Below are 25,330 nucleotides of genomic sequence, written 5' to 3'. Positions count from 1 at the left end.
TTTTTTAAAGATAAGAGGTTCAATAAGAAACATAAAAAGCTGGAATATACCATACCAGAAATAGTGGTAAACTTAATAGTCTAGAGATAAATAAAAAGCTATTACGTGGTAAGAATGAAACAATGATCAGTTGTGTTCTTTAATTCTCCACCAAAATGAAGTTATCAAGAAACACAACAGGAACTCAGTCCCTAGAGATAAAAGCAAGGGGCTGGGCTAGTTCCTAACTTTAGGTGCCCAATCTTATCTGATATTAGAATAAGCAGGCATTAGGAATATAGAAATCCAAAAGGAGAAAAATGATAGCTCTAATCAAGTACTTGAAGTGTTCTTAGAGATCACCATGGTATTTTGTTTTCTATTACTTAAGAGTACAGAACTAGGCCCAATGGGTAAAAATTATAGGGAGGAAGACTTTCACTCAATATATTGAAAAAATACTTGTAATAATTTCAAGCCTTCTAAAAATGAAATAGTCTACAAAGCAATGAGTTGCTCAACAGTGGCAGTGTTCTAGCAGAAACTAGATGGCCATATATATATATATATATATATATTTGAGACATAAAAAGAATTCCTTAGAGAGAGAAGGTTAAACTAGATAGATGCCTTTTCTTTTCTAATATTTAAAATGCAAATAAATTCAAACATACTAGAAACTTCAAAGATATACAGACTAGATAGACTACAATAATGAACGCCCACATAAATAGTAACCAGCTTGAACATATCAACTCCTAGCCAGTCTTGCTTTATCTATAATATCCTACTTTACCTCATCTTTATATTATTTTGAAGTATAGCCCAGATGTCAAGTCATTTCATCTTTAAATATTTCAATAGGTCAGATGAACTTTTAAAACCCTTCCAACTCCAAGATTCTACATTTCTATAGTTCCAAGACAAAAGAAAACTGAAAAATCCACTGACATTTATAAAGTGAACTACATTTACCATTTACTCAACCAGTTCTAGATAAACCAAGGGAGTTAGCCCTTGAACAGTCTCAATGTCTAGTTCTTAGTGACATCTAGTGAATAAAAACTGCAACACAAATGGTAAGATTAAAATGTATCTATTGTCCTGGTATTGTATGGGCATAAGTTTATAGGCTTAAAGTAGTTTAAGATACTGAACGCTCTTCAATAGCTCATCTTCTTTTAAGAAAAAAACAGGGTATAAAAACTTTTTTAAATTTTGTAACATGTAAGAGTTTTCATAACCTGATTTGCTCCTATCTAATCTCATTTTGTGTTATTTTCCTCTATAAACTATTAATTAGAAAGGTTCCGTCACATGTTCTAGACTTTTCAATGTTCCTCCTATCTCAAAATTCTCTTGACTTTACCAATTCAATTCAGGTTACCAATTCAAAATATACAGCTCAATTCTACCTCTTTTAGGAGTTCTTCCCCAACTATTTCCATGGAAGTTAAAAAATTTTGAACTCCCATAGCACAACCTGATCACCAAATACAGTAAATTTACTCTATAGTAATCTCTTATAGATTGGAGGTCTATTTGCTTTGTATTTCTCCTTGTACATATAAATCTGCAAAGGGTCCTATTCCACATTTCACTAGTATCCCTACAACATTTAACAAACACAGTACATTCAAATATCTGTGAACGCATCCCAGTGTGTTCTATTTATATATTATACAGATAAAGTAAAATCCTCAATACAGTGGAGTTTATAGCTACAAGCATCATGAAGGTAAGGACTGCATGTGGCTTAGTCCATGTCCTATCCCTTGTTGTTATTCAGTGCCTGGTTCAATAAATATTTGCTCAACAAATTGTTCAAAATCTTAAAAATACAAAAATGATTACAAAAATAATGACTACAAAGGAATGACAAGAAAAAGTAATAGTCTGGGACAAAGAAAAATAACTTTAAATTTTCATTATAAAATATGCTTTTGTAAACCTTTCCCTATTTATGCTAATAACACAGATTTCCTTCATACTTTCAACGAAGCACATTAGCAGTTACACAACTTTTATTTTTCTTATAATCATCATTTACCACATTTTTCTCTCCTCTCACTATCCCTGGGAATACATTTTTAAGTAATAAAAGGAAAAATAATCCCAAAGTAGAGCTGAAAAATATGATATCAATTGGACAAAAGCTCAGGCACACTAAGGGGTAGTTGATTGGATGGCAACAAGTGATTTGAGTGGATGAATCAACCCACCGTAGTTAATTTTTAAATATCGGGTATATAAAATGAATCATTAAATAAAAGTTACATTTAAAAAAAATCTGAATATGTAAATTGAGTTCTCTATATTATTATTTAACCTATAAATCTATTTATTGTGCGAATCAGATAAAAGGACAGAAAAAAGCAAAAAATCAACAAATGAAATGCCCCATATATATCTCGAAACTTTTTGTAACAGAGGTTAGGAATCACTTCTGTCCACATACTATAAAGTTGAGAGTAACTTACCCACAACACAATTCCAGTGTAACTGGGAAGATCTGTTCTTTGACCCAAAGCGCTTTCTAATAAGTTTTGAACTCTGACACTTTGGTACTTTACATTAGATGATTCTAAAGTGTCTTACCAAAAATAAATATAAATTTAAATACACACACACACATATAGAAACATTATCCCACCATTCCCCACTTTACAAAGGTAAAAAAAAGGTGATAAAAAACAAGCTGAACATGATTCCTCCTAATCTCCACTTCATATCCTAGGTATGTCATACAACTAAAAAAATCACAGACATAAAATAAAATGAATATGTACTTACAGCCTGGGCTTGTTGTTGGAGTAATCGATTCTGATTCTCTCTCTCTTCTATTCCACCCCCAAGCATCTGGGAAGGCGGTAACCTAGCACTCTCAATAGCAGCATTCAAATTGTTTGGAAAAACACTTGTTCTTCTAGGAGTTAAGTGTACCGGGTCTGAAGAGTGCATAGCTATAGAACCTTCTTTCTCTGCCTACACAAAGAAAGAAACAGCGAGATGAGTCTATTGAGGTTTCACTCCAGTGAAATAATTCCTATAATCCCCCCAAAAGATTTAAGATCAGGGTTGGGGGTTGGTAGAGAAAAAGAACCAACATTTACCAGGCAGCTACCATACGCTAATAAATTACATTATCTCATCTAATTCTCACAAATCTTATGAGACAAGTATCATATCTCCATTTTATAGGTGAAGAAGCTACTATCCAGAGAAGATAAGTAATTAGCCCGAGATCATTTAGCTAACAAAATAACATAAGCCAGGTTAGCATCATAGCAGAGTAAGATGACTTCCTTTTACTTCCCCTTAAATCTACAACAAGTCAAACATCTATAAACCAATGAAGTTTCCTCTGCTTAACACACAAACACACCTGAGAGATCCACGCATCAGTACATCTGAAGGTGCATTTATCAGAACAGGTAGGGGAGGCAGAATAGAGGGAAGGATAGAGATGGTGTCCACAAAGACAGTTCTACAGCTGCACCAGCCTCAGCTAATGCAATAGGGCTGGAGAAGTTGGAGTGCAGCCGCCCACACTGTAGCCCAACAAAGGTTAAGGGGGGCAGAAGCGGCATGGTGGCCAAGAATCCGGCTCCTTCCCCAGCCCCCTCCCCCAACTGCGACTGCGGGGAGACCCAATAGCAGCCACGGACATGTGTCTAACATCACAGTGGTGCTGGCAACCATTAGAAACAAGGGGGCAGCACTATGGGCTCATGAACGCAGCTCCCTCCTACCTGTCCCATCCCTCCACCATGGTGGTGGTGCCACAAGACCCAGGCAACCTGGCTACAGTAGGTTATATAGTAGTACACCCACTATCCTGTCACCTAGGAGTCAATTTCCACACCAACAGTGACACCATGACCCCTGAAAAGCAAGTAAGCAGGTAAGAGGAAACAAAAACTTGTGCTACAGCACCATCTACTGGAAAGCAAAAGAAAGATCTCCAATTATCAACCTGCTGAATTGCTAAAATCAAAACAGTAAACAAAAAAAGTTCACTATCTTAAATGCGAAGGCAGAGGAAGAACCTATCAAGTAACAGGAATAACCAAGGTAACAAAGTGGCTCAGAGAGAAAATGAAGTCTCAATAAACCAAACTCAAAGACACGAAGACTGTGATTTAAATGACAGAGAACTCAAGATTGCAGTTTTTAAAAACTCAATGAAATATAAGAAAACTCAGAAAGGCAAGGCAGTTCAGGGAGCTCAGGGATTGGATTAATATACAAAAGGAGTACTTTATCAAAGAGACTGAAAGTAAAAATGAACTAAACGGAAGTTCTGGAGCTGAAGAACACAATAAATGTGATAAAGAGCACATTAGAAAGCACTGGAAATAGAATAGGTTAGATGGAAGAGAGAATTAGCAAGCTCAAAGATAGAAATCTAGAAATGATTCAGGTGGAAAAAGAGAGAACCAAAAGTTAAAAGAAAAAAAAAAATGAAAGAACTATATGAGAACTATCAACATTAGAAAGAGCAACATTAGGGTGTCCCAGAAGGAGATGAACGAGAGAAGGGAACAGAGAGCCTATTCAAAGAAATCATTGTTACGAACTTCCCAAACCTAGGGAAGGAACTGGACATTCAAGTACAAGAAGCTAACAGAACACCTAATTATCTCAATGCAAAATCACCTTCTCCAAGACACATTATATTAAAACAGTCAGAAGTTAAAAAAGACAGTATCCTACAAGGAACCCCCTACAGATTTTCATCAGATTCCTCAGTAGAAACTTTATAGACCAAGAGAGAGTAGCATGATATATCAAAAATATTGAATGAGGTAAACCACCGGCCTTGAATAATATATCCAGCAAAGTTATCCTTTAGATATAAAGGAGAAATAAAGGCTTTCCCAGAGAGACAGACAGAAGCGGGAAATTCCAACTCTATTTCAGAAAAGGATATTAAACAATTATAGCATAAAAGTTAAAAGAGGGAAGGGACAACATTAAAAATAACTATAGCTACTGCAATTTGGTAACAAACACACAACATAAAAAGGAATAATTTGTGACAACAAAAACATAAAATTGGAGAAGAAATGAACATGTATAGGCAAATTAAGATAAGATGCAATCAGAAGAAAAAGAACTATTTTATCTATAAAATATTTTACACAAACCTTACAGTAGCCACAAAAAAATAAAAATAAAAATAATAAAAAAATTTAAAAAACAGTTGAAACATGAAACATAGAAAAAGAGGAAATGGAGAAAAACATCATAGAAAACCCCAAATTAAAATAGCAGACAGAAGCAAAGGGAAAGAAATACTGGAAATACAGAGCAACCAGAAAACAAAAGATAAAATGGCTGCAAAAGTCCTCATATATCAATAATCACCATAAATATAAATGGACTGAACTCACCAATCAAAAGGCAGAGTAGCTGAATGGATTAAAAAACAAAAACGGACTATAAATTGCCATCAAGAGACCCATTTCAGCTCCAAAGACAAACACAGGCTCAAAGTGAAGAGATGGAAAATGATACTCCAATTATAAGGTATCTAGAGAAAAGCAAGTGTAGTTGTATTTATATCAGACGAAATAGATTTCAAGACAAATAAAGGTCACGAGAGACAAAGATGGACATTTTATAATGATAAAGGGCAAAACCCATCAAGAAGACATAACATTTATTCTTATATATGCACCCAACCTAGTAGCACCAAAATATATAATGCAATTACTAACAGACCAATAGGGAGAAACTGACAAAAGTAGAATTATAGTACAGGACTTGAATGCCCCATTGACAGGAATGGATAGATCATCCAAATAGAAAGCCAATAAGGAAATATCAGTTTTCAGTGACACAGTAGACCAGAGGGACTAAATAGATATTTATTTATAGAACTTTCCATACGAAATAACAAAATATACATTCTGTACATACGCAACATTCTCAAAGACAGACCATATGTTCAGAAATAAAACCTGTCTCAACAAATTTAGGAAGACTGAAATTATATCAAGCATCTTTTACGACCATAATGTTATGAAACTAGAAATCGACTACAAGAAGAATGCTGGAAAAACCACAATTATGTGAAGATTAAGCAACATGCTAATGAAGAACTATTGGGTTAAAGAAGAAATAAAAGAAAAAAGCAAAAGACACAGAGAAAAGTGAAAATATGACACACTGAAATTTTTGGAATGCAGCAAAAGCAACACTAAGAGAAGTTTACAGCATTGCAGGCCTTACGAAACAAAAAAAATTTCAAACAATCTAACATTACACCTTAAGGAACTAGAAAAAGAAGAAGAAAGCCCAAAGTCAGTAGAAAAAAGAAAATAATAAAATGAGAGCACAAATAAATGAAATGCAGAATAAAAAGACAACAGAAAAATTAATGAAACAAAGAGCTGGTTCTTTGAAAAGATAAACAAAATTGACAAAACTCTAGCTATACTCACCAAGGAAAAAAGAAAGACTCAAATAAATAAAATCGGAAAAGAGAAGTTACAAAGGATACCACATTAACACAAAAGACTACACAAGAATATTAAGAAAGGCTAAACATCACCAAATTGGACAACCTAGAAGAAATGGACAAATTCTTAGAAGCATACAACCTTCCTAGACTGAATTATGAAGAACTAGAAAACATGAATAGACTGATCACTAGTAAGTAAATTAAAACAGTAATCAAAAACCTCCCAAAAAACAAAGGTCCAGGACCAGATGGCTCCACTGGTGAAGCCAAACATTCAAAGGTTTAGTATCTATCCTTCTCAAACTGTTCGAAAATATGAAAGGGAATGCTTCCTAACTCATTTTACCAGGCCAACATTACCCTGAGACCAAAACCAGGCAAGGACAACACAAGAAAAGGAAAATTACAGGCCAATATCTCTGATGAACACAGAGGGAAAAATTCCTCACCAAAATACTAGCAAATTGAATATAATATATTTAAAGGATCATATACCATGATCAAATGGGATTCATTCCAGGGATGCAACATCTGCAAATCGATCAATGTGCTACACTACATTAACAAAATAAAGGATAAAAATCATATGATTATCTTAGGAGATGCAGAAAAAGCATCTGAATAAATCAAAAGATACAGAGAAAAATGAATATTATAGCTTTACAACATACATTTATGATAAAAACTCTCAAAAAAATGGGTATAGGAGTAAAGTACCTAAACATAATAAAGGCTATATATAACAAACCCATAGCTAAAGTCAGACTCAAGGGTAAAAAGCTAAAAGCTTTTCTTCTAAGTTTGGGACCAAGATAAAATGCCCACTCTCGCTTATTATCCAACATACTACTAGAATTCCTAGCCAGAGCAATTACACAAGAAAAAGAAATAAAAAACATCCAAATTGAAATGGAAGAAGTAAAACTGTCACTATTTGCAATGACATGATTTTATAGATAGAAAACCCTAAAGACTCCAACAAACTATTATTATTATTATTATATTTATTATTAGAAATAATAAATTAATATAGTGAAGTTGCAAGATAAAAAAAATCAGTATACAAAAATCTGTTGCATTTCTATATACTAACAACGAAATATCAGAAAGAGAAATGAAGAAAACAGTGTCATTTATAATCACAACAAAAAGAATAAAATATCAAGGAATAAATTTAACAAAGGAGGTTAAAGACCTGTACACTGAAAACTATTAGACACTGTTGAAAGAAATTGAAGAAGACACAAAGAGATGGAAAGATATTCCACGTTTATGGATTGGAAGAATTAACAGTTAAAATGTCCATATTACTTAAAGCGACCGATACATTCAATGCAATCCTTATCAAAATCTCAATGGCACTTTTCACAGAAACAGAACAAAAAATCCTAAAATTTGTGTGGAACCACAAAATACCCTGAATAGCTAAAGCAATCCTGAGGGGAAAAATCACAAAGCTGGAGGTATCACACTCCCCAACTGCAAACTATACTACAAAGCTATAGTAATCAAAACAGTATGGTACTGGAAAAAAAAACAGGCACATGGACCAATAGAACAGAATTGAAAACCCAGAAATAAACTCACACACATATACACAACTAATTTACAACAAAGGAGCCAAGGGAATACAATGGAGAAAGGAAAGTCTCTTCAATAAATTATGTTGGGAAAACTGGACAGCTGTATGCAAAAAAAAAAAAAAAAAAAGAAGAAGAAAAAAAGAAACCAGACCACTATCTTATACCATACACAAAAATTAACTCAAAAATCAATTATAGACTTGACTGTAAGACCTGAAAGAATACATAGAAGAAAACATAGGCACTAAGCTTCTGGACACTAGTCTCAGAGGTGTTTTTGTGAATTTGACTCCAAAAACAAAAACAAACAAATAGGACCACATCAAACCAAAAAACTTCTGCATAGCAAGAGAAATCATTAACAAAACAAAAAGGCAACCAACTGGGAGAAGATATTTGCAAATGATACTTCCAAAATGGGGTTAATATCCAAAGTAGGTAAAGAACTTAGACAACTTAACAAGAGAAAAACAAAAAATCTGACTAAAAGCTGGGCAGAAGATCTGAATAGACATTTTTCCAAGGAAGACATTCAGATGGCCAACAGACACATGAAAAAATGTTCAACATCACTAGTTATTAGAGAAATGCTAATCAAAACCACAATGAGACATCACCTCACATCTGTTAAACTGGCTATTATTAAAAAAATAAGAAATAACAAGTGTTAGAGAGGATGTGGAAAAAAGAGAATCCTTGTACACTGTTGGTGGTAATGTAAATTGTGCAGCCACTTTGCAAAACAGTATGGAGTTTCCTTTAAAAATTAAGAATAGAACTACCATATGACCCAGCAATTCCTCTTCTTGGTATTTACCTGAAAAATATGAAAACACTAATTCATGAAGATGTATATATCCCCAGGTTTATTGGAGCATTATTTACAATAGCCAAGATACGGAAACGACGTAAGTGTACATCAATGGATAAATGGATAAAGAAGACATGGTAGATATATACAAGGGAATATTATTCAGCCATAAAAAAAAAAAAAGAAATATGCCATTTTTGGCAACATGGATAGATCTCAAGGGTATTATACTAAGTGAAATAGGTCAGAAGGAAAAGGACAAAAACCATATGATTTCACTCATATGTGGAATATCAAACTAAAAAGTAACAAATGATCTAACAAAACAAACAAAACAAACTCTTAGATAACAGACAACAAAATGGTGATTACCAGAAGGAAAAGACAAAATGGATAGAGGGTCAAATAATGATGACAGAAGAAAACGAGATTTTGGATGGTGAACATGCAATAGAGTATACAGATACTGAATTATAATGTACACCTGAAATTTATATATTAACCTACATTACCTCAATACATTTAATTTTTAAAAACAGCATAAGCCAGAATTCAAACTCAAATCTGAATCCAAAAATCTCAACATTGTTTTTAACTAGTAAAAGTGAAAAATAAATCAGAACAACACAGGAATAGAAGAGTCTCTCAACATACAACTCTACTGTCCTCGCCAGCAAATCAGATTACACAAAGCATGAAATCAAAATAAAGTGATTCTGTTACTGCCTAATAGTTTATCTCATAACACACACTTTCCATTCACTCTTTACTCAGGCTCCCTTTGAACTTACTGCTTCATAAGACTTCTGAAGCTGTTTCTGTTTTCTCAGCCTAATCTGTTGGTTTACTCGGTGTTTGACTTGTTTCTGAAAATGCTTCAAAGCTTCTTGTTTTTTTCTTAGCTGTTCCTTTACTTCTTCTTCAATCATATATGCTGAAGTCTTTAAAGATGAAAGATAGAAAATGAACTTAAATGTCAACAGTTTTTCCCATTAGGGCTCTGTTATAAACACAAAGCAGTCAGGAAACAATTCTGAAAAACTAATTCAGTTCTGTAATCCAAAATTCCCAGTAGAGTAAGGAAATCACAGGAGTTCAGAGTTGATAATCTAGACATAGCTACTCTCTAGTGAGTACCAAGAACTTAAAGCAAATCACAAACTAAAAACTGAAATTTGTGAGTTCTCAAATCAAAAATTTTTCATTGAACTGAAAACAATGGTATCTTCATTAATTTTTAATGAAACAATTCATATCTATCTTGTTACATATTTTCTAAAATGGGTAAAACAGTCCAGATACACCAGATCATTCACCACTCACCAAATGTGTCCTACTTTAAAATGCCTTCATATTCTGAATTACACTCCATTTTAACCAAACATGCTTTCCTGTCATCTTCATCTACTAAAGGCCTACTCAGTCTTCAAGACTGCCTAATATCTACCTCCTTTCTTCCTCTGAGCTCTCTGATTAACATCAATTGAGTACAGTATTTCTTGATTCTTCCATTAGATTATGAACTCTTTGAGGGCAGGAAATGTATTTAATTCTCCTTTGTTTCCTCTAGAGTATATAACACAGAGCCATGAATATAAAGGTACTCGGTATTTACATAACGCTCAATTCCAAAACATTCTAAACAATTGGGAACATTTTATCCTATTTGCATTCCTGATCAGTATTCACAAAGTTATATCATTCTTCTTTAAATACTGTAGTCTTAGCACATAATCATATACTACCTAAACTCTTAAAATCCTTTCTGGAAATAGGCAGAAGAGGAATAAATAAATGAATATGTGCATACATACATACATACATACATATAAACGTAAATAAAATAAATGAAGATACAACACTGCAATGCTATTTAACATGTACTTTAAACATATCTCATTTCTTCTCTGAGATCAAGGACCATGAAGTAAACATATCTCAATACCTTTCACCTCATGTTCAGCACCCTGTCTATACATTCATTGGACCTTCACACATTTTGTGCCTTCCTTAAATATTTACCAAATACCCATATTTATTAGGCACTAAGATAAAGGTGCAGATGTGATGATAAGTAAGATTTATTCCCCCTGTGCTCTAGGAGCTCACACTCCATCAGGAAAAGGAGATATGTAAATAACTTAGTATGAATATATGGTGCTAAGTGCCACAATAAAATTCGAACAAATAGCTAAGTGGAACAGTTTGCAAAAGACTATAAAAATCTTCTTTCAAAAACGTCCTCATGTGTTAATTAGTATATATGAGCGTTACCATGTAAACTGCACATTTCCCTTCATCTGATATAGTCCTCCCTACCATCTGTACTTACAGCGTATCCATTCTTTAAGGTCCAACACAGACTATATTTCCTCATTCGTTCATTCATTCATTCAACAAATATTTCCTGAAGGCCTACTGTAAATCAGGACAGAAACAAACAGAACATAAAGGTCTCTGTCCTCATGGAATTTATAGTTCAGCTTTCTCAGAATCCAGTCAGAATTTTCTTTCTCCTTTATTCCCTTACTGTACTTTGCCTGAATCTCCATTACCAAACTTATTAAAAAATTTAAGCAATAAATTAGTTAACATGAAACGTGGCAACTGTCATCTTGACTACATAGTAGGATGTCTGGGAGACATAAACAGTGCTTATGTCTTGTGCATGGCAAGCAATCAAGAGTTTGTGAAGTAAAGTGAACTATATACATATATGTTAATTTGGGCCAATCCATACATGGTTGTTCTATAATGTTAATGCAAGAATATATTTATGACAGAAGAGAAACGGCATCTCCAGATTGTTCATCTTTATCTAAGCATCAGAGAAGGCTAATAAAAAGAAAGATGGAATAGGAACTCCACCATTTTGGTTCAAACTGACACTCACATATGCTGGTATTTCCGAACTACGTGGCGAGGCAGGTTCCACCCATGCCCCAACTGGTACTATAGCCTGGTTCCTCTCGGCCAACACTGCTAACACGTCCTTGCTCTTCAAGGGGTTTAAAGCCAGAGGCAACTCTGAGGTATTTCGAGACTTCTTGTGGGGGGCCATACTTCCTGATGACTCCTGGTAAGGAGAAAGGAAAAGCTTAAAATCTTCGAACGACCGCTTTAAAGGTTTAACCACCAAACACGGGAGCCGCAGTTTCCTGAAGAGGACAGAAGCCTTGAAGGAGGCAGTAGCCTGACAGGCAGTGAAAGAACCAGGATTCAGGAGGAAAAGGAGAGAAAGAGGAAAGAAGGGAAGCGAGAAGAAACCAAGGGGAAGAAAATGCTTAAATACTGCCTTCTAGAAGGAATGAGAATGAATGGGAAGAGACACAAGGTTCAGAATGAGGGAACGAGGACTGTACCCTGTGGTGGCACAGCGAGGTGAGACAGGGAGGACCAGCCGCAGCGGCCAGAGAAAAAGGGGGCTGGAAGAGCAGGGGTGGGAACCTGGGTCTGAGTCGGAGTCCAAGTAATCGGTATCCGACTATGGGGGAAGCGATGAACGAAGGTGTCCTGGGACAGATAGCAGCCCGTTTGAGGCCTCGGGGTCCCACTCCTGCTGAGGGAGCACCAGTCGAGTATCCAATCGCAGTTCGTCAGACTCAAACTACTCCGGATAATACCTTAACTGCCTACAGCAAACCGCCACTTTCGGAGGGGCCGCCCCGCCCCGCCCCTCCGTCTCCGCCCCTTCCGGGGCTCGGCAGGCGTGAGGGGCGGGGTTTGGGCCCCGGAGTCCGTCGCTCTCGCTTCCTGTCTCGCTGAGGGGGCGGCGCTCGTGAGAGCGCGGGGAACCCGGCGGGAAAGGTTGGGTGCGCGGGACCGCTGGGTATTGTTCCAGCCTAGGCGTGGCTGGCTGAGGGGTCAGCTGACGCGCGCTGTAGTCCCAGCACAAAGACCGTCCCAAACCCTCTAGATAAAGGGCTGTGCCTTAATTGAGGAAGCACAGGGAAAAGTAGGAAGAATACGGGCCTGGCAGGACTTCCTCATGGAATAAGTCACACCGATCCTTTGTACACCTCGTTACATTTACAATGCAATTTCATATGTATTTCTGTAATAGAACATCACAGCTTCGTGAGTGATCTCCCTCCCTGCTCTAAACTCTTTTTATGATCCGGGCATTTCATTATCCCTACGAAATATCCGATCATTCGTTCATTTAACATGTCATTGAGAGCTTTTTATATGCTCTAGGCACTGGAAGTATAAACTGGACAAAACAAATATCCCTTGCTCATGGAATTTACAATATAACTAGGGGTAACCAAATAAACACATGAATAAATAAATATGTGCGATGCTGATGAGCACTGTAAAATAAAAGCAGAAAAAGGATAAAGAAGAGTATGTTGAGTGAAGCAGACATGAAGTTTTAGGTGGGAGAACCAGAAAAGGCTTCACTGAGTTACTTTCCAGCACATATGGGATTAGCTGGGATTTAAACCCAGGCACTCTGACTATGGAACTTATTTGTATGGCAACATAGTAATAGGAAGTACATTATAAAGGTAAAGAACTATGTCATTTTTTTAAAACAGAGCATGATAGAACTAGGAACCCCGTATTGGATATCACTCTGTGGTGGACTATGGGTGATTTACTACTTTGTTTTACAATACTGTATTTTATAAGCTTTCTACAATAAGCATATACGACCATTGCAAAAATGTAATTAAATCATTATTTTTATTCACACAAATTGTTTTTAAAAAGGCAAGATATTACATGTAGGAATTTTTAGTAAATTATCATGATATTTATCTGTCCAATAATTTGCCATAATTCATTTACTTATATCCTTAATTTTCTTCTTACGATGCAAACAATTTTGTTATAAAAATGTTGTGCTAAATACTATTGCATAATACTTGATTATATTTCTTCATTAATCACTTTTAAAAGAGCAGTGTGTTTGGAGTAGTTATAGACCTAAGAGAGGGGAGGAGGAATTGGAGACAACAATTTTTGTTAACTCTTTCGATGACTTTTGTTGTAAATGGACACAGAGAAATGGGTACCTGACAGGAGAGGTAGGATCATAAGAGGGTTCTTTTCTTTAAGATTGCAGCACGCTTTTTTGTTGATGGGAATTACCCAGTAGACTAGTGAAAACTGACAATGCAGGAGAGAGATGGGAGAAGTTTTGCATCTATGTTCTTAACTGGGCAAAAAGAAATGAGATCTAGTGAATAGGTGGAGGTTTTGGCCTTAGATTGCAAGAGGGGCAGTTCTTCATAACAATAGCTTTAAAAATAGAATATAATTGGTAATTGGATAATATGGTGGTGGGAACTTGTGGAAGTTCTTTCCTGATTGCTCTATTTTTTTTTTAATGTAAAATAGTATTGTAGCCAACCTACAAAATGGCCTCTAATGATCCTCGCTTCCTGGGATTCACACCCTTGTGTAGTCTCCTCTCACGCTGTACCACGGTTGTTCTGCATGACCAACAGATTATGGCAGAAGTGATGGTATATCACTTCGAAGGTTAGGTTATAAAAAATGCTGTGTCCTCCCTCTCGCTCGCTCTTGCTCTCGCTCTTTGTCTCAGATCATTCACTCTGGGGGAAGTCATTTATGTCACGAGCGGTCCTATAAAAAGGCTCACATAGCAAAAAACTGAAACCTCCTGCCAACGACCCTATGGAATGATCTTGAAAGTGGATCCTTCAGCCCCAATCAAGTCTTCAGAGACTGTAGTTTTGGCCAAAACAACTTGACTGCAACCTCATAAGAGAACCTAAGCCAAACTACCCAGCCAGAAACCTGATCCCTGTGTGAGATAATGTTTGTCGTTTAAGATGCTAAATTTTGGAGTAATTTGTTACACAGCACGAGAAAACTAATACAAATAAGAAGCAAGACCATCAATTAACAAAGTAGATGAAAAGATGTTGGAGGTTTGAGAAAGGAAGATAAAGTATAAAATAGTTGTCCAGAAGAGTAGAAGTATGAACTAGGGACACATGCAATTGCCAGATGGCCTTAAGGACCCATGCGAGGTTTATGATTATAAATTTAAAATGGTACCAGTCAGCATGGTTCAGTGTTTTTCTTCAATTGCATAGTTACAGGCATAAAGTAGGTGAAGTATTTAATTTCAATAGGGGTTGAGATTTTGCCAAAATATTACTATCAAGCAAGAAAGGGGCAAAGAAATCAAAAATTAATGCAAAAGAGTAATTGAATAACTGACTAAAAAATTTAAGATAGGTAACATGGGAAGAGAAGATAAATGGGAGGTACGGAACATTGTAAAGTTAAAGTTTTTAGGATCAAGAGATTGTAGGTTACAGTGGGAGGTCTAAGGTTTGTTAGAGCAGGATACCAGAAAGAATGCACTGAAAAGATAAGAGGTGGTGATTGGGAGTGGAATTCTTGAAACTGAGAGAGTATGGAGGGGCTGCAGATATAGGTACTGTCAAAGTCTATGGTTCAACCAAAGGAGAGAGTGCTTAGGTGGGTTAAAGAACAAGATCACTGAAGAAGTCACAGAAATGAGGGGCCAGAGCATTGGATGGATTATGTCTAAGGTTATTGAAACCACCAAAATATATGACAAGAATAGTGTTGGCGGGAGTGAGGAGCAATAATCTTCAAGGAATTTCAGGGAAAGACCTGGAAGTTGATAAGTGAATATAACTTGGAAAGTAGTGAGTGATATGGTCTAACAATATTAGATTCAAAGTGAGGGGCAAAGCTCAGAAAAAGGAGGGAGAATGGTTTATAAATAGCGCTGAGTAACCAAGTAGCAAGAAGGAAACCCATTCTACCTCCAACCAAGGCTTATCTTCTATATGGCCTGAGTTGGTTTCTCAGCAAGGGAACTGTTTGCTTAGAAATGTCTCTCTCTTCAGAAATATAAAGGAATGAGTATTGCTGGCACTAGAGTCTTGAGGCCCTGCTCCAGGTCCCTTGTCATCAGAGCAGGGTAACTTCTGACATACGTGGCTGTGGGATCCCTGGCCACCTCTGCACAAAGCACCAAGCCTGGGCCTCTGGCAGCAGTCTACTCCACACAGAACCTATTGTTTGATGAGTACCACAGGGCAATCTGCTATTTGTGGCTGACGGTCTATTTGTGGCTGACTGACCCACACCTGTAACAAATTAGAAAAGTTGATAATCTGTTTATCCCTAAGGGCCTATCCTAAGAAAAACTTCCAGAGAGGTCAAAATCTGCCTGTTCCCACTCTCATGGGGTCTGGATATTGGGAACTCAACCTCAAGCTGCTGAGTCATGCCCACTTTCATTCTTTTCCCCAAGTTTGAGTTGGATTTCTCAGGGCTAACCAATGTTCTGGGCTATTCCCTGAAAGCAGACCATCGCACTGTCCTTTGTTCTTTTTCTTCTTTATTCACCTCTCAAAATAAACTTGTAATTGCTGAGGGTTCTTCTGCTCACCTATGCAGACCAAGTCTTTGTAGCATATTCATTGTAAATGGCGCCAATAGCAATTGCTCCAATGAAGCCCAGTAGTCTCAGCAACATCTGCTGTACCAATCTTTGCAAAAGATTCTGTTTTTATCGTGAATGCAGAAGTCTTTTTTCCTTTCTCTCAGTGGGTGATTAAACAGTTAACATAGGAGTCTCAGTGTCTCTCCACATTACCAAATACTCATCTAGGATGGACACAGAGATTCACTTCTCAGATCCCCCTTCAAGAAAGAACTTGTTGGCTCAGCTGTTGGAAGTGTTGTGGTCTCTTCAGCTGTCTACTCCTTTAGGAACCACCTCACCTTCAGAGAGCTGCCTCGCTCTCCATTTGAGGAGCAGCCACATCCAGTGATTGATAGACATGGGGATGTAAAGGCCCAGCCATTTCTACCTTACTTGGAACAACTCTGATGGGCCTTCATTTCAGCTTCAGAGTTCGCCGTAGGGTTGGTTGAGGCTGGCCTGCATCACAACTCAACTTTTTTCTTTACCCACTCCACCTTCCTCCTCCTCTCTTCCATAGGTGTCAATCTCAAGCACACTGCCTGATAAACATCCCGAACATGAGACTCTGTCTCAGGGTCTGCTTCCTGGAGAACCCAGCTATAACACCCCCTAAGTGTTGCTAGGTCTCAGAGACTAAGGCACTGACAACTCTCAGGCCATATAACTCCTAGTGTCAAAATTCTTTTTCTTTCCATCAAAGAGACCTGCCCCATTTAAAGGATATGGTCTAATGACAATTTAAAGTCTTTCTTTCTATTCTCAGTTAACACTTTTGAGCCTCTCTGTATTAAGCTAACTCTCAAGGTTATCCTCACCTCTAGACTTTTGAAATATGTGAGCCAATTTGCATTAGATTTTATATTGTTTGTAACATTGAGAGCCCTGAAATGATCAAAATAGAGGGAATCAATCAGTAAAGATTGGAAAATGAAGCGAATAAGCAGAAAGATTCAGAGCTACCTACAAAAATTGGTTCCAAGAGTTGCCTCAATGTTTGAGCTCGCCAATTCCAGATCCATGCAATGTGCCTCTCCTCTGATGGTAGCTTCACTGGGATATTTGTTCTTTGAAGCCAAAGAAGCTCAACTCAAGTAAGAGACTTTGCCTTTACATAAAGCTAATTTGGGCAAAAATGATTTATCTATCTACAAATTGTTAACTATATTATTCATAATACTTTTAACTGTTTTAGAAAATATGCTCCTAACGTATAAAAATTACAGTCATTAAAGATACTTTTAAAATGTGTCAGAGGCTTTAAAAGCAGTTTCAAAAGAGGAATTTAAAAATGTTTTTATAGACTAAAAGCAGGGTATCAGTGTAACTATTTGGAGAAAACTAGCCATTTTTGTGTGTTCTACTGTGATTGTTAAAATTACCACTATTAATCATCACATTTTCTATATCCCAAATCTCTAAGGACTGCATATTATACTACAGAGAACAGATACTTTAGAAACAAACTCGAATTTATATTCTGGCTGCGCAATTTACTGTCTGCAGTCTTATAATCTGAATCTTTGTTTCTTTATCTCTTATACAGGGGGAATATAAGGTTTGTATGAGAGAGAGAGAAAGCAAGAGGGAGGGGGGGAGAGAGAGAGAGAGAGAGAGAGAGAGAGAGAGAGAGAGAGAGAAGGAGAAAGAGAAGGATTTAAGGTATACATGTAAAATGTATGACATAAAATAGTTTTTCAATAAATGCTTGCTAATTTGGGGGGGGGAATCAAGATAAAAGTAATGTCTTCCACCTTTAGAAGATTTTGAGAGGGTCAAATATGTGGTGACAGAAAGAAAACTAACTATGGGAGGTGAACACACAGTATAAAAATACATATATATGCCTTACTGTTAAAGTGTACAGATGGGTTTCATTAACCAATGTCACCATAAAAGAAAATAATTAATTTTTTTTAAAGAAGATTTTGATTTGTCTACCCAACATCCTTTCTCCCATTCCTTCTGGTAATAGATCACCCCACCTGTGACTGCGGGGCCAGGCTCATGATCCAGCCTGGGACAGTATTCTGTTCTCCTGGCTATAGTAATCAGATTGGTCCAGAGCTGTGCACATGACCTATGCTAGGCCAACCACAGTCCTTCACCAAGATATTTTTAAATTAGCCCCAATAAAAGTCTTCTCCTCTCCAGATGATGAGCCACATTGTCCAATATTTTAACCACTAAGCCACATGTTGCTATTTAAATTTAAATTAATTAAAATTTATAATTCATTTATTCAGTCCTACCCGTCACACTTAAAGTGTCAATAGCCACATGTGGCTAACAGCTACTGCACCTGACAGTACAGATATAGAACATTTCTATCATCGCAGGAAGTTATATTGAACAGCACTGATACTCTATGTCTGGCAACCAATGCCCTCATCAAAAAGTGTTAAGAAGGCTTGAAAAAATGAAGCTGACACCAGGAGCTAAGGGAGAGAGATGAGTAATAACCATGATGGCTTTTAACCATCTAATTTCCAATTACCCCAGCTCCCTCCAATATTGTGCTACTTAATGCAAGAGATTCCTCCTTTTCTCTTCAAACTGTTCAGGTTAAATTTTTGTCACTTGCAACCCCAAAAAAGTTGACAAATCACATTCCTTAGCTTTTGGGGCAGCAAACCACGTATAGAATCCTGGAGGGCTATAATGTGTAGAATTTTGGCAAGAAGCTATAAACGAGACAAGGCTGGACCCCGTTAAGTATCATGACAAGTGAAAATTCTGCCCTGGCTTCAAGGCCACCTTCCCTAGCAGCTTAGCTGAGCCCTTCTTTTTAAGAAACTTTATTTCTCCCTATGTTGAATCCTGAGTGTGACAGTTCATCTTCTTGGTGTCCCTAGAGTCACAACTGGGGCCCAATTTTTCTCTTGCCGATTAAGTTTTGTTCTTTTATGGTCTTTTTGCCCACCTTATCCTTTACTTCACATCCTGTCTTGGAGCCTTCCTTTTTTGTTCTGTCTTTTACTTCTGGGCCTGATCGAAGGTGACTTCTTTTAGGAGTATAGTATGGACATGACCAAGCAGCACAGACTGCGTCTGAACTATACAAAGTTAACCAAATGTGGGATTTTGGACAACAACCTCTCTGAGCTCCACGTTTCTCCTTGGAAAAAAATTCCTACCACATAGAGTTGTTAGAAGATTAAATACAATAATAGTTTAAAAGACAATTTGTAAGGGGCGATGCATTACCAATCATGCTTACTTATAGATTTAGATGCAGTTTTCCCAGCTACATTTAAGCACCTAGACGGGGATCGTGTCTTCCGTTACTTTCAAATGTGCCACTTTCCCCCTTTCCCACATCCCACTCCCCTTCCTGATGTCTGGAACATGGAGTGCTCTTCACACAGAAGGCAATTATTAGACGCTGGCTAGCTGATTTCTCGTTCTGTGCCTCTGTTGTGCCTCCCCTTTGGAGGCGGGTGCAAGAGGGAGGATGGGAGGAAATCCTTCCTGGGATGTGGTTGGTGGGAGGACACCAGCTGAGGATCCAGGAGGGAAACAATGAAGCCTTTCATGAGTTGGGGGTAATTTATGTCTTCCCCATGATTTTTCAACCTGTTTTTATTTGAGCACTGAAGTTTTACAGGAACAGAACTCCAGAGAGGTTCTCTAGAATGTCCTCGCTGCATCTTAAATAGGTCAGCAAGCTGGATCTTTCCAAAGCTTTAAGGCCAATTAATTTCTCCTCTTTGTTCCTCTGGAGAGCTACTGAATAGGGCACGCTCAGCAGCCATGGACACAAGCCTGAGTTCTTCTCAGTTTCCGAGGGGGCGGGAATTCTATTCAGAAATTAAATATTTACTCAGCATAAAATGCTTTTATGTTTTTCAGCTGTCCAGTATGAAAATGGGAGTACCTCCTCTCTGCCTTAAGGAAATGTACCTAGGACCCCATGCCACCCTTGATCACTCACATATTTCTGCCAAAAAAAAAAAAAAAAAAAAAAAAACCCATACCTTTTTGAGACACCATATCTCTGCAGAACTCTCTTCCTCTGAGTGACTCCTCACATTTACAGAAATTCGCTGCAGGCAGCAAAACCAGTATTCGGGATGAAGGCCCTGGGAAGGCAGGAAGAGCCATTGACTCCATCTCCACTTTCTATTTAATGTTTCTTACAGCGAGCCAGAGTAGGGCTACCTAGGAGAACTTTAAAAGGAAAAGGAAAGAAAAAAATGTCCTTGGGGCGGGCCATTCCTCACTGTCCAGGCCCACATAAAGCTTGTTTCTTCCAAAGAGAGTTAGCTAATCTTCCTTTTGTTCAGCGGCTGCTGGGGCAGCAAAGCTCTGCCTCCTCGCAGAGCACAAAGCCTCACACATTCCTCGTTTCCCAGGAAATGCTGCGGCTCTACAAACTCTGGCTGGGCCTTGGCCTCCTGAGTCCTTCCTCTCTCTTCATCCTGACAAATTGAACTGCTGACAGAGACAATTTTGGCATCTTTCGCATATGGTTAATGAAACAAAGAATCGAAAATAACTTCGGCAATAGTATAGGAGGTACAAGGAGGAAGCGGAGAAGCCGCCTTCCATTGTGCAGCTTAGTCAGAGAGTAGGCGCAGGGTGTGCAAAAGGTTAGCCAGGCCTGAGACTGTACACCAGAGGGGGACCTCCCACTGAGGAGTTAGGGAGGGAGGCTTCCCACTGAGGAGTGGGGGAGGTGGCCAGAAGCCTAAGCTCTGTTGGTGGTCAACCCAGGTTTCCAATGTCAATTCTGCCACTTGGTAGCTATATGACCTTAACAAGTGGCTAACTTCTTGAAATTTTAGGTTTTCTTGTTTGTAAAATGGGGTTATAAACTCTACGTAAAAGAAGTATTGGGAGAATTAAATGAACAAATAAAGTGCCTGACAGAGTAAAGTGAGGAGTAGCTTACACAGATGTGTGCACATATGCATGCAACACATACACATACATCAAATGCACACACATGTGCATATGGACCACGCACATGTACATACACATGTGGACACACGTGCACACACATATACACACACACACTGAGAGATATTAGAGGAAGGAAGGTCAGGATAAGACACCTCTGTGGGCGTCAGGCCAGCAGTCTCCCCTCACTCCTCGGAAGCAGTGTTCAGCCTACATCTGACAGCTAACCCCTTGGGTGGGATAACTCTGAGGCATAGTCTTCATTATCTCCCAGAGTTCCCCAAATGGATTAAGCTCTAGCTTCCTGTGCTAATAATTTGCTTGATATGCAGACTTGATTGGCTTATTTCCCTTCCATGTCTCATTCCCCAAGATACTACCTGATTTTACTAGGATCACCTTTTTAGAATAAGCTATTTAACTTCTTATTTCAGGGTCTGCCTTCTGGGGAACCCAAACTAAGATACCAATATTTCTCCACATTTCTGAGGGTCTTGGTTCTCAGGACCATCTCTAACTCCTAATGACTCTTTACAGCTATTTTCAAAGTATAGAATCTCAAACACACACACTCTCTTTCTCTTTCTCTCTCTCTCTCTCTCTCTCTCTCTCTCTCTCTCTCTCTCTCTCTCTCATCTGTATTAGTTTTCTATGCTGCATAATAAATTGTCACAAATTTGGCAGCTTGAAAGAACATACATACATTATCTTACAGTTTCTGTGGGTCAGGAGTGCAGGCACAGCTTAGTGGCTCTTCTGCTCAGGGTTTCACCAGACTTCGGTTAAGGTGTTGGCAGGTGGCAGTTCCTTTCTGGGGTTCAGGGTCTTCTTCCAAGCTCATGTGGTTGTTACAAGAATTTTGTTTCTTGTGATTATAGAACTGTGGTCCCTATTATCTTGCCAGTAGTTGGCTAAGAGTTGCTCTCGGCAACGAGAAGCCACCAGCAACTCTTTGCCATGTGGCCTTTTCACAGCATGACAGTTTATTTCATCAACTGGACAATCTCTCCCTGGTCTGATAAGTCTGGATCTTATATTAGGTAACATAACCTAATCAAAGGAGTGGCTATCCCAACGCTTTTGCTATATTTATTCTCTCAGCTAGAAACACATAGCCATTCTGCCTTTGTGTGCAGAAAACTTTTCTGCAAGTTTTGCAGAAGACAGAGGAAAGAGGGTTTTTACAATGTAACAGTACAAGCTGTTCTTCAGTTTTCTTCAGCTCCCCCAACCCTGTTGCTCTCTCATCACCTCTCCCCTTCTTCATTTCTCTCCTCTCTGCTCTTTCCCCATTCCCAAATTCCTGCTTATTTCTAATGCACAGCAGTTTATCTTTTTATTCCTTGGCTCTTTATGCTTAAGGCCTTGCCTTCCGCTACATGTGGTGTATCTAGATATTTTTCTTGCTGAAGACAATTCCCTCTGTAAGAGAATTTGGGTGCTAATTTGTTGGAAGATTCTTCTTTACATTCTGCTACCAAAGATTATTTACAGTTTAATGAAGGGGACAGATATGACTTAATAATAGGAAGTGAATGAAGAGAAGGAAGGAAAAATGCTAAATATAAAATTTACCACTGATGTTATGGTAGCAGTAAAGCCAAAACCTTTCTAGTAGTGTTTTGTCAGTGCCAGAACATTCTTCCTGGAGCCTGGAAACAAAGGACAGGACAAGTGGGTGAGGATGTTCTGAAATCTAATGGTAGAGTTTTAAAAACTGGTGCTTATTTACATATCGTGCGTGTGTGTGTGTGTGTACACACGTACGCGTGTGTGTTTTACCTCTTCTTGCCTCTCTATTAAGTAACTTTAGGAGTTCTGGGCCCATCATTAAATAACACTTTAACTCTGGGCAAATTGCTTAACCTCTCTGTCCCTCAATTTCATCATCTGAAAAATAAAGAAATAGGACAAGGTAATCTCAAATGTTTCTTGCGAGGTGAGTCTGTTGTTTTGAGATTGCTCTGCCACTTCTACTAGACCTTCAGTTCTTTGAAGACAGAGCTCCTTTTTATACTCCTTAGCCAGCTTTCCCTTACCCCGATTCCCATAGAGGTCTGCATAGGGTAGTAACGCAGTCAAAATCACTAGCTGCCTTCTTTCTAGGGATGGAACACTTTTGAATCTGAGTTAAAGCTGGCGGGTGTGTGTGTGTGTGTGTGTGTGTGTGTGTGTGTGTGTGTGTGTGTGGTGGGGTGAGGGTTCCATTCTGAGCTGCAGGGGAATGTCTGGGTGCTCAGCACAGAGGTCTGAGTTCAGCAGGCCAGGGCCACCATGGATGCAGGTGTGAGGAGTGGGGATCCCAACGTCCCAGAGGGGGTGCCAAATGAGGAGTGACCTGAAGCAACTGTTTGTAACAAAAGGGCAAGAGGCGCGGCCTGTGCTGTTCAGAAGAGGACAATGACCTCAGAAATGCATCTGTTGAAGTACTCAGAGGAGGAAGGGGCACTTGGCTAAGCACAGGCATTACTGCCATCAGCCAAGCAGTCTGTCTACCCCATTCTTTGAGCAGTCACATTATACAGAGCTCAAAATTGGACCCTGCAAGGAGACCCATAAGAAGAAAGAGTTACCGTTTCTGCCCCAGAGAATTTCACAGGCTGCAGTCACCACATTTTCTGATCCAGAGTGGGGCATGCAGGCTGACGAGTATAAATATACTATTGAAGTTAAAGAAATGTAATGTTTATAATCAGGATGTCCTTAAAAATAAAAGCCACTAGCCCCCATTATCAACAATTATATGGGACAGACATACCCACAGGGGTTAAAAAACAAAGAACACATGAAAAGATAAAACAAGGTAAGCTATGACAGTCGAGAGAAATATTATGTGTTACTGACGAGAACAAGCTGGCTTAACTATTACCTTATTTCTCTGTAATCCAATTGCCTATTGCCTATTGGATCAGTGGCCCCCTTAAACTGAATCTCCGTTATTTCTGGAAATTCACAAAGGGGTGCTTTATGTGTGTTCACAAACTGGTCTGACATCAGCAGTCATTATTTGGCACCCTCCCTGCTCCCACTCCTTTGCCCCAGCTCCCTCTCACAGCAGTCTGTTATTTTATTCATTTATACCTGTAAAGGACATCTATCCATGTTATTTATTCTTGAGAAGCCCCCTCGAGTTCTCATCCATTCAATGTTCAGCAACTATCTGTTGATTACCTACTATGTATCCCACCCTATATTAGGCAGTAGAGCTACAGAGTAAGGTCTACCAGAAAGACACAGACTTTCAATCAAAGAGTTCTCTGCTCATTTGGAGACAAAGGCACATAAGCAGATGATATAAGCTTCTACAGGTCTACTCATATTAAAAAGACCCGAAGCAAAATTGCAAAATTGCCCCTTCTACACTCAGATGGGCAAAAGAACTGTAGTGCCTTTGTGACTTTGCAGTGGCTGTGATCCTCCCGTGAGCCTCTCACCCCCAAGGCATCAGAGGAAAATGAAATGAGAAGTTCAGTCTGACCAACGAGTCTCGTTTGGACAACTCTGGTAATTGCTCAATCCAGTTTCCTCCCCCAACTCAGTTTCCTCCCCCAACCCAGCTCCTCTCTAAGAAGAGTTGAGGTGAATGTAGGTGGTATGCCTTCAGTGACCTTGTGACAACAAAGGGAGACAGTGTCCACAGACCTACGTGGTCTTCTCAGGATTCCCGCTGGCCTCTGCATGAAGTCTGGATTGTTTCCTGGTCTGATGAGATGCATACCTGACTCCCACCAGGGCAGCTGGTGGCTCCTGCCGTTCGTTGCCTGTACTTCGCTCTCTGTCATCCTTCTGTCAGCCTTCTGTCAGTTCTTACCCTCTCAACATCTCTGAGTCTCTCAAGGGAGCTTGTGGGCACTTTCAGGCACTTGCATGTTCTGCATGGGTATAAAGGTCCTAAGGTTTATTTCTAAGACCGGGGAAGGGGGATATTGAGAATTTACATCTTCCTTAGGTCTCCCACTATCACATATTTCTTTCCATAATTTTCAAGCTAAAAAAAGGATACTATTTCCCAAACATCATATCCTCCTTGTAGCCTCAGACAATAGGCCTCAAGGCCTAGTCATCACAGACAAAAGAAGCCACTTGTCTATAGTCCTGTGGAAGAACTCTCTGATTCAGTCCACAGGCTGATCCGAGATACA

At 38.5% G+C, this 25,330-nt stretch overlaps 1 protein-coding gene across 10 annotated transcripts in view; it reads right to left on the bottom strand.

Annotated features, from left to right (window-relative positions):
• The window catches only part of CCDC15 (coiled-coil domain containing 15), a 73,015-nt gene extending 52,169 nt beyond the window's left edge, over positions 1–20,846 (bottom strand). For 5 of the 10 annotated variants that reach the window (XM_016122634.2, XM_016122636.2, XM_016122638.2 and 2 more), the window contains exons 1-4: positions 12,290–12,511; positions 11,736–11,918; positions 9,634–9,783; positions 2,773–2,964 (exon numbers count right to left, since the gene is read on the bottom strand). In XM_016122634.2, the coding sequence (XP_015978120.2) occupies positions 2,773–2,964; positions 9,634–9,783; positions 11,736–11,903 (510 nt within the window). In that variant the 5' untranslated portion in view covers positions 11,904–11,918; positions 12,290–12,511. Of the gene's footprint in view, positions 1–2,772; positions 2,965–9,633; positions 9,784–11,735; positions 11,919–12,204; positions 12,513–20,263 lie in introns of those variants that run through there. The other 5 variants (XM_016122631.2, XM_016122635.2, XM_016122632.2 and 2 more) reach the window with 4 other exon arrangements.
• Positions 20,847–25,330: the final 4,484 nt, after the last annotated feature.

This window comes from Rousettus aegyptiacus, unplaced genomic scaffold (genome assembly GCF_014176215.1).
Source record: "Rousettus aegyptiacus isolate mRouAeg1 unplaced genomic scaffold, mRouAeg1.p scaffold_m13_p_5, whole genome shotgun sequence".
Taxonomy (NCBI): domain Eukaryota; kingdom Metazoa; phylum Chordata; class Mammalia; order Chiroptera; family Pteropodidae; genus Rousettus; species Rousettus aegyptiacus.
The sequence above is the reverse complement of the archived record's forward strand: the minus strand, read 5'-3'. Positions and strand labels throughout refer to the sequence as shown.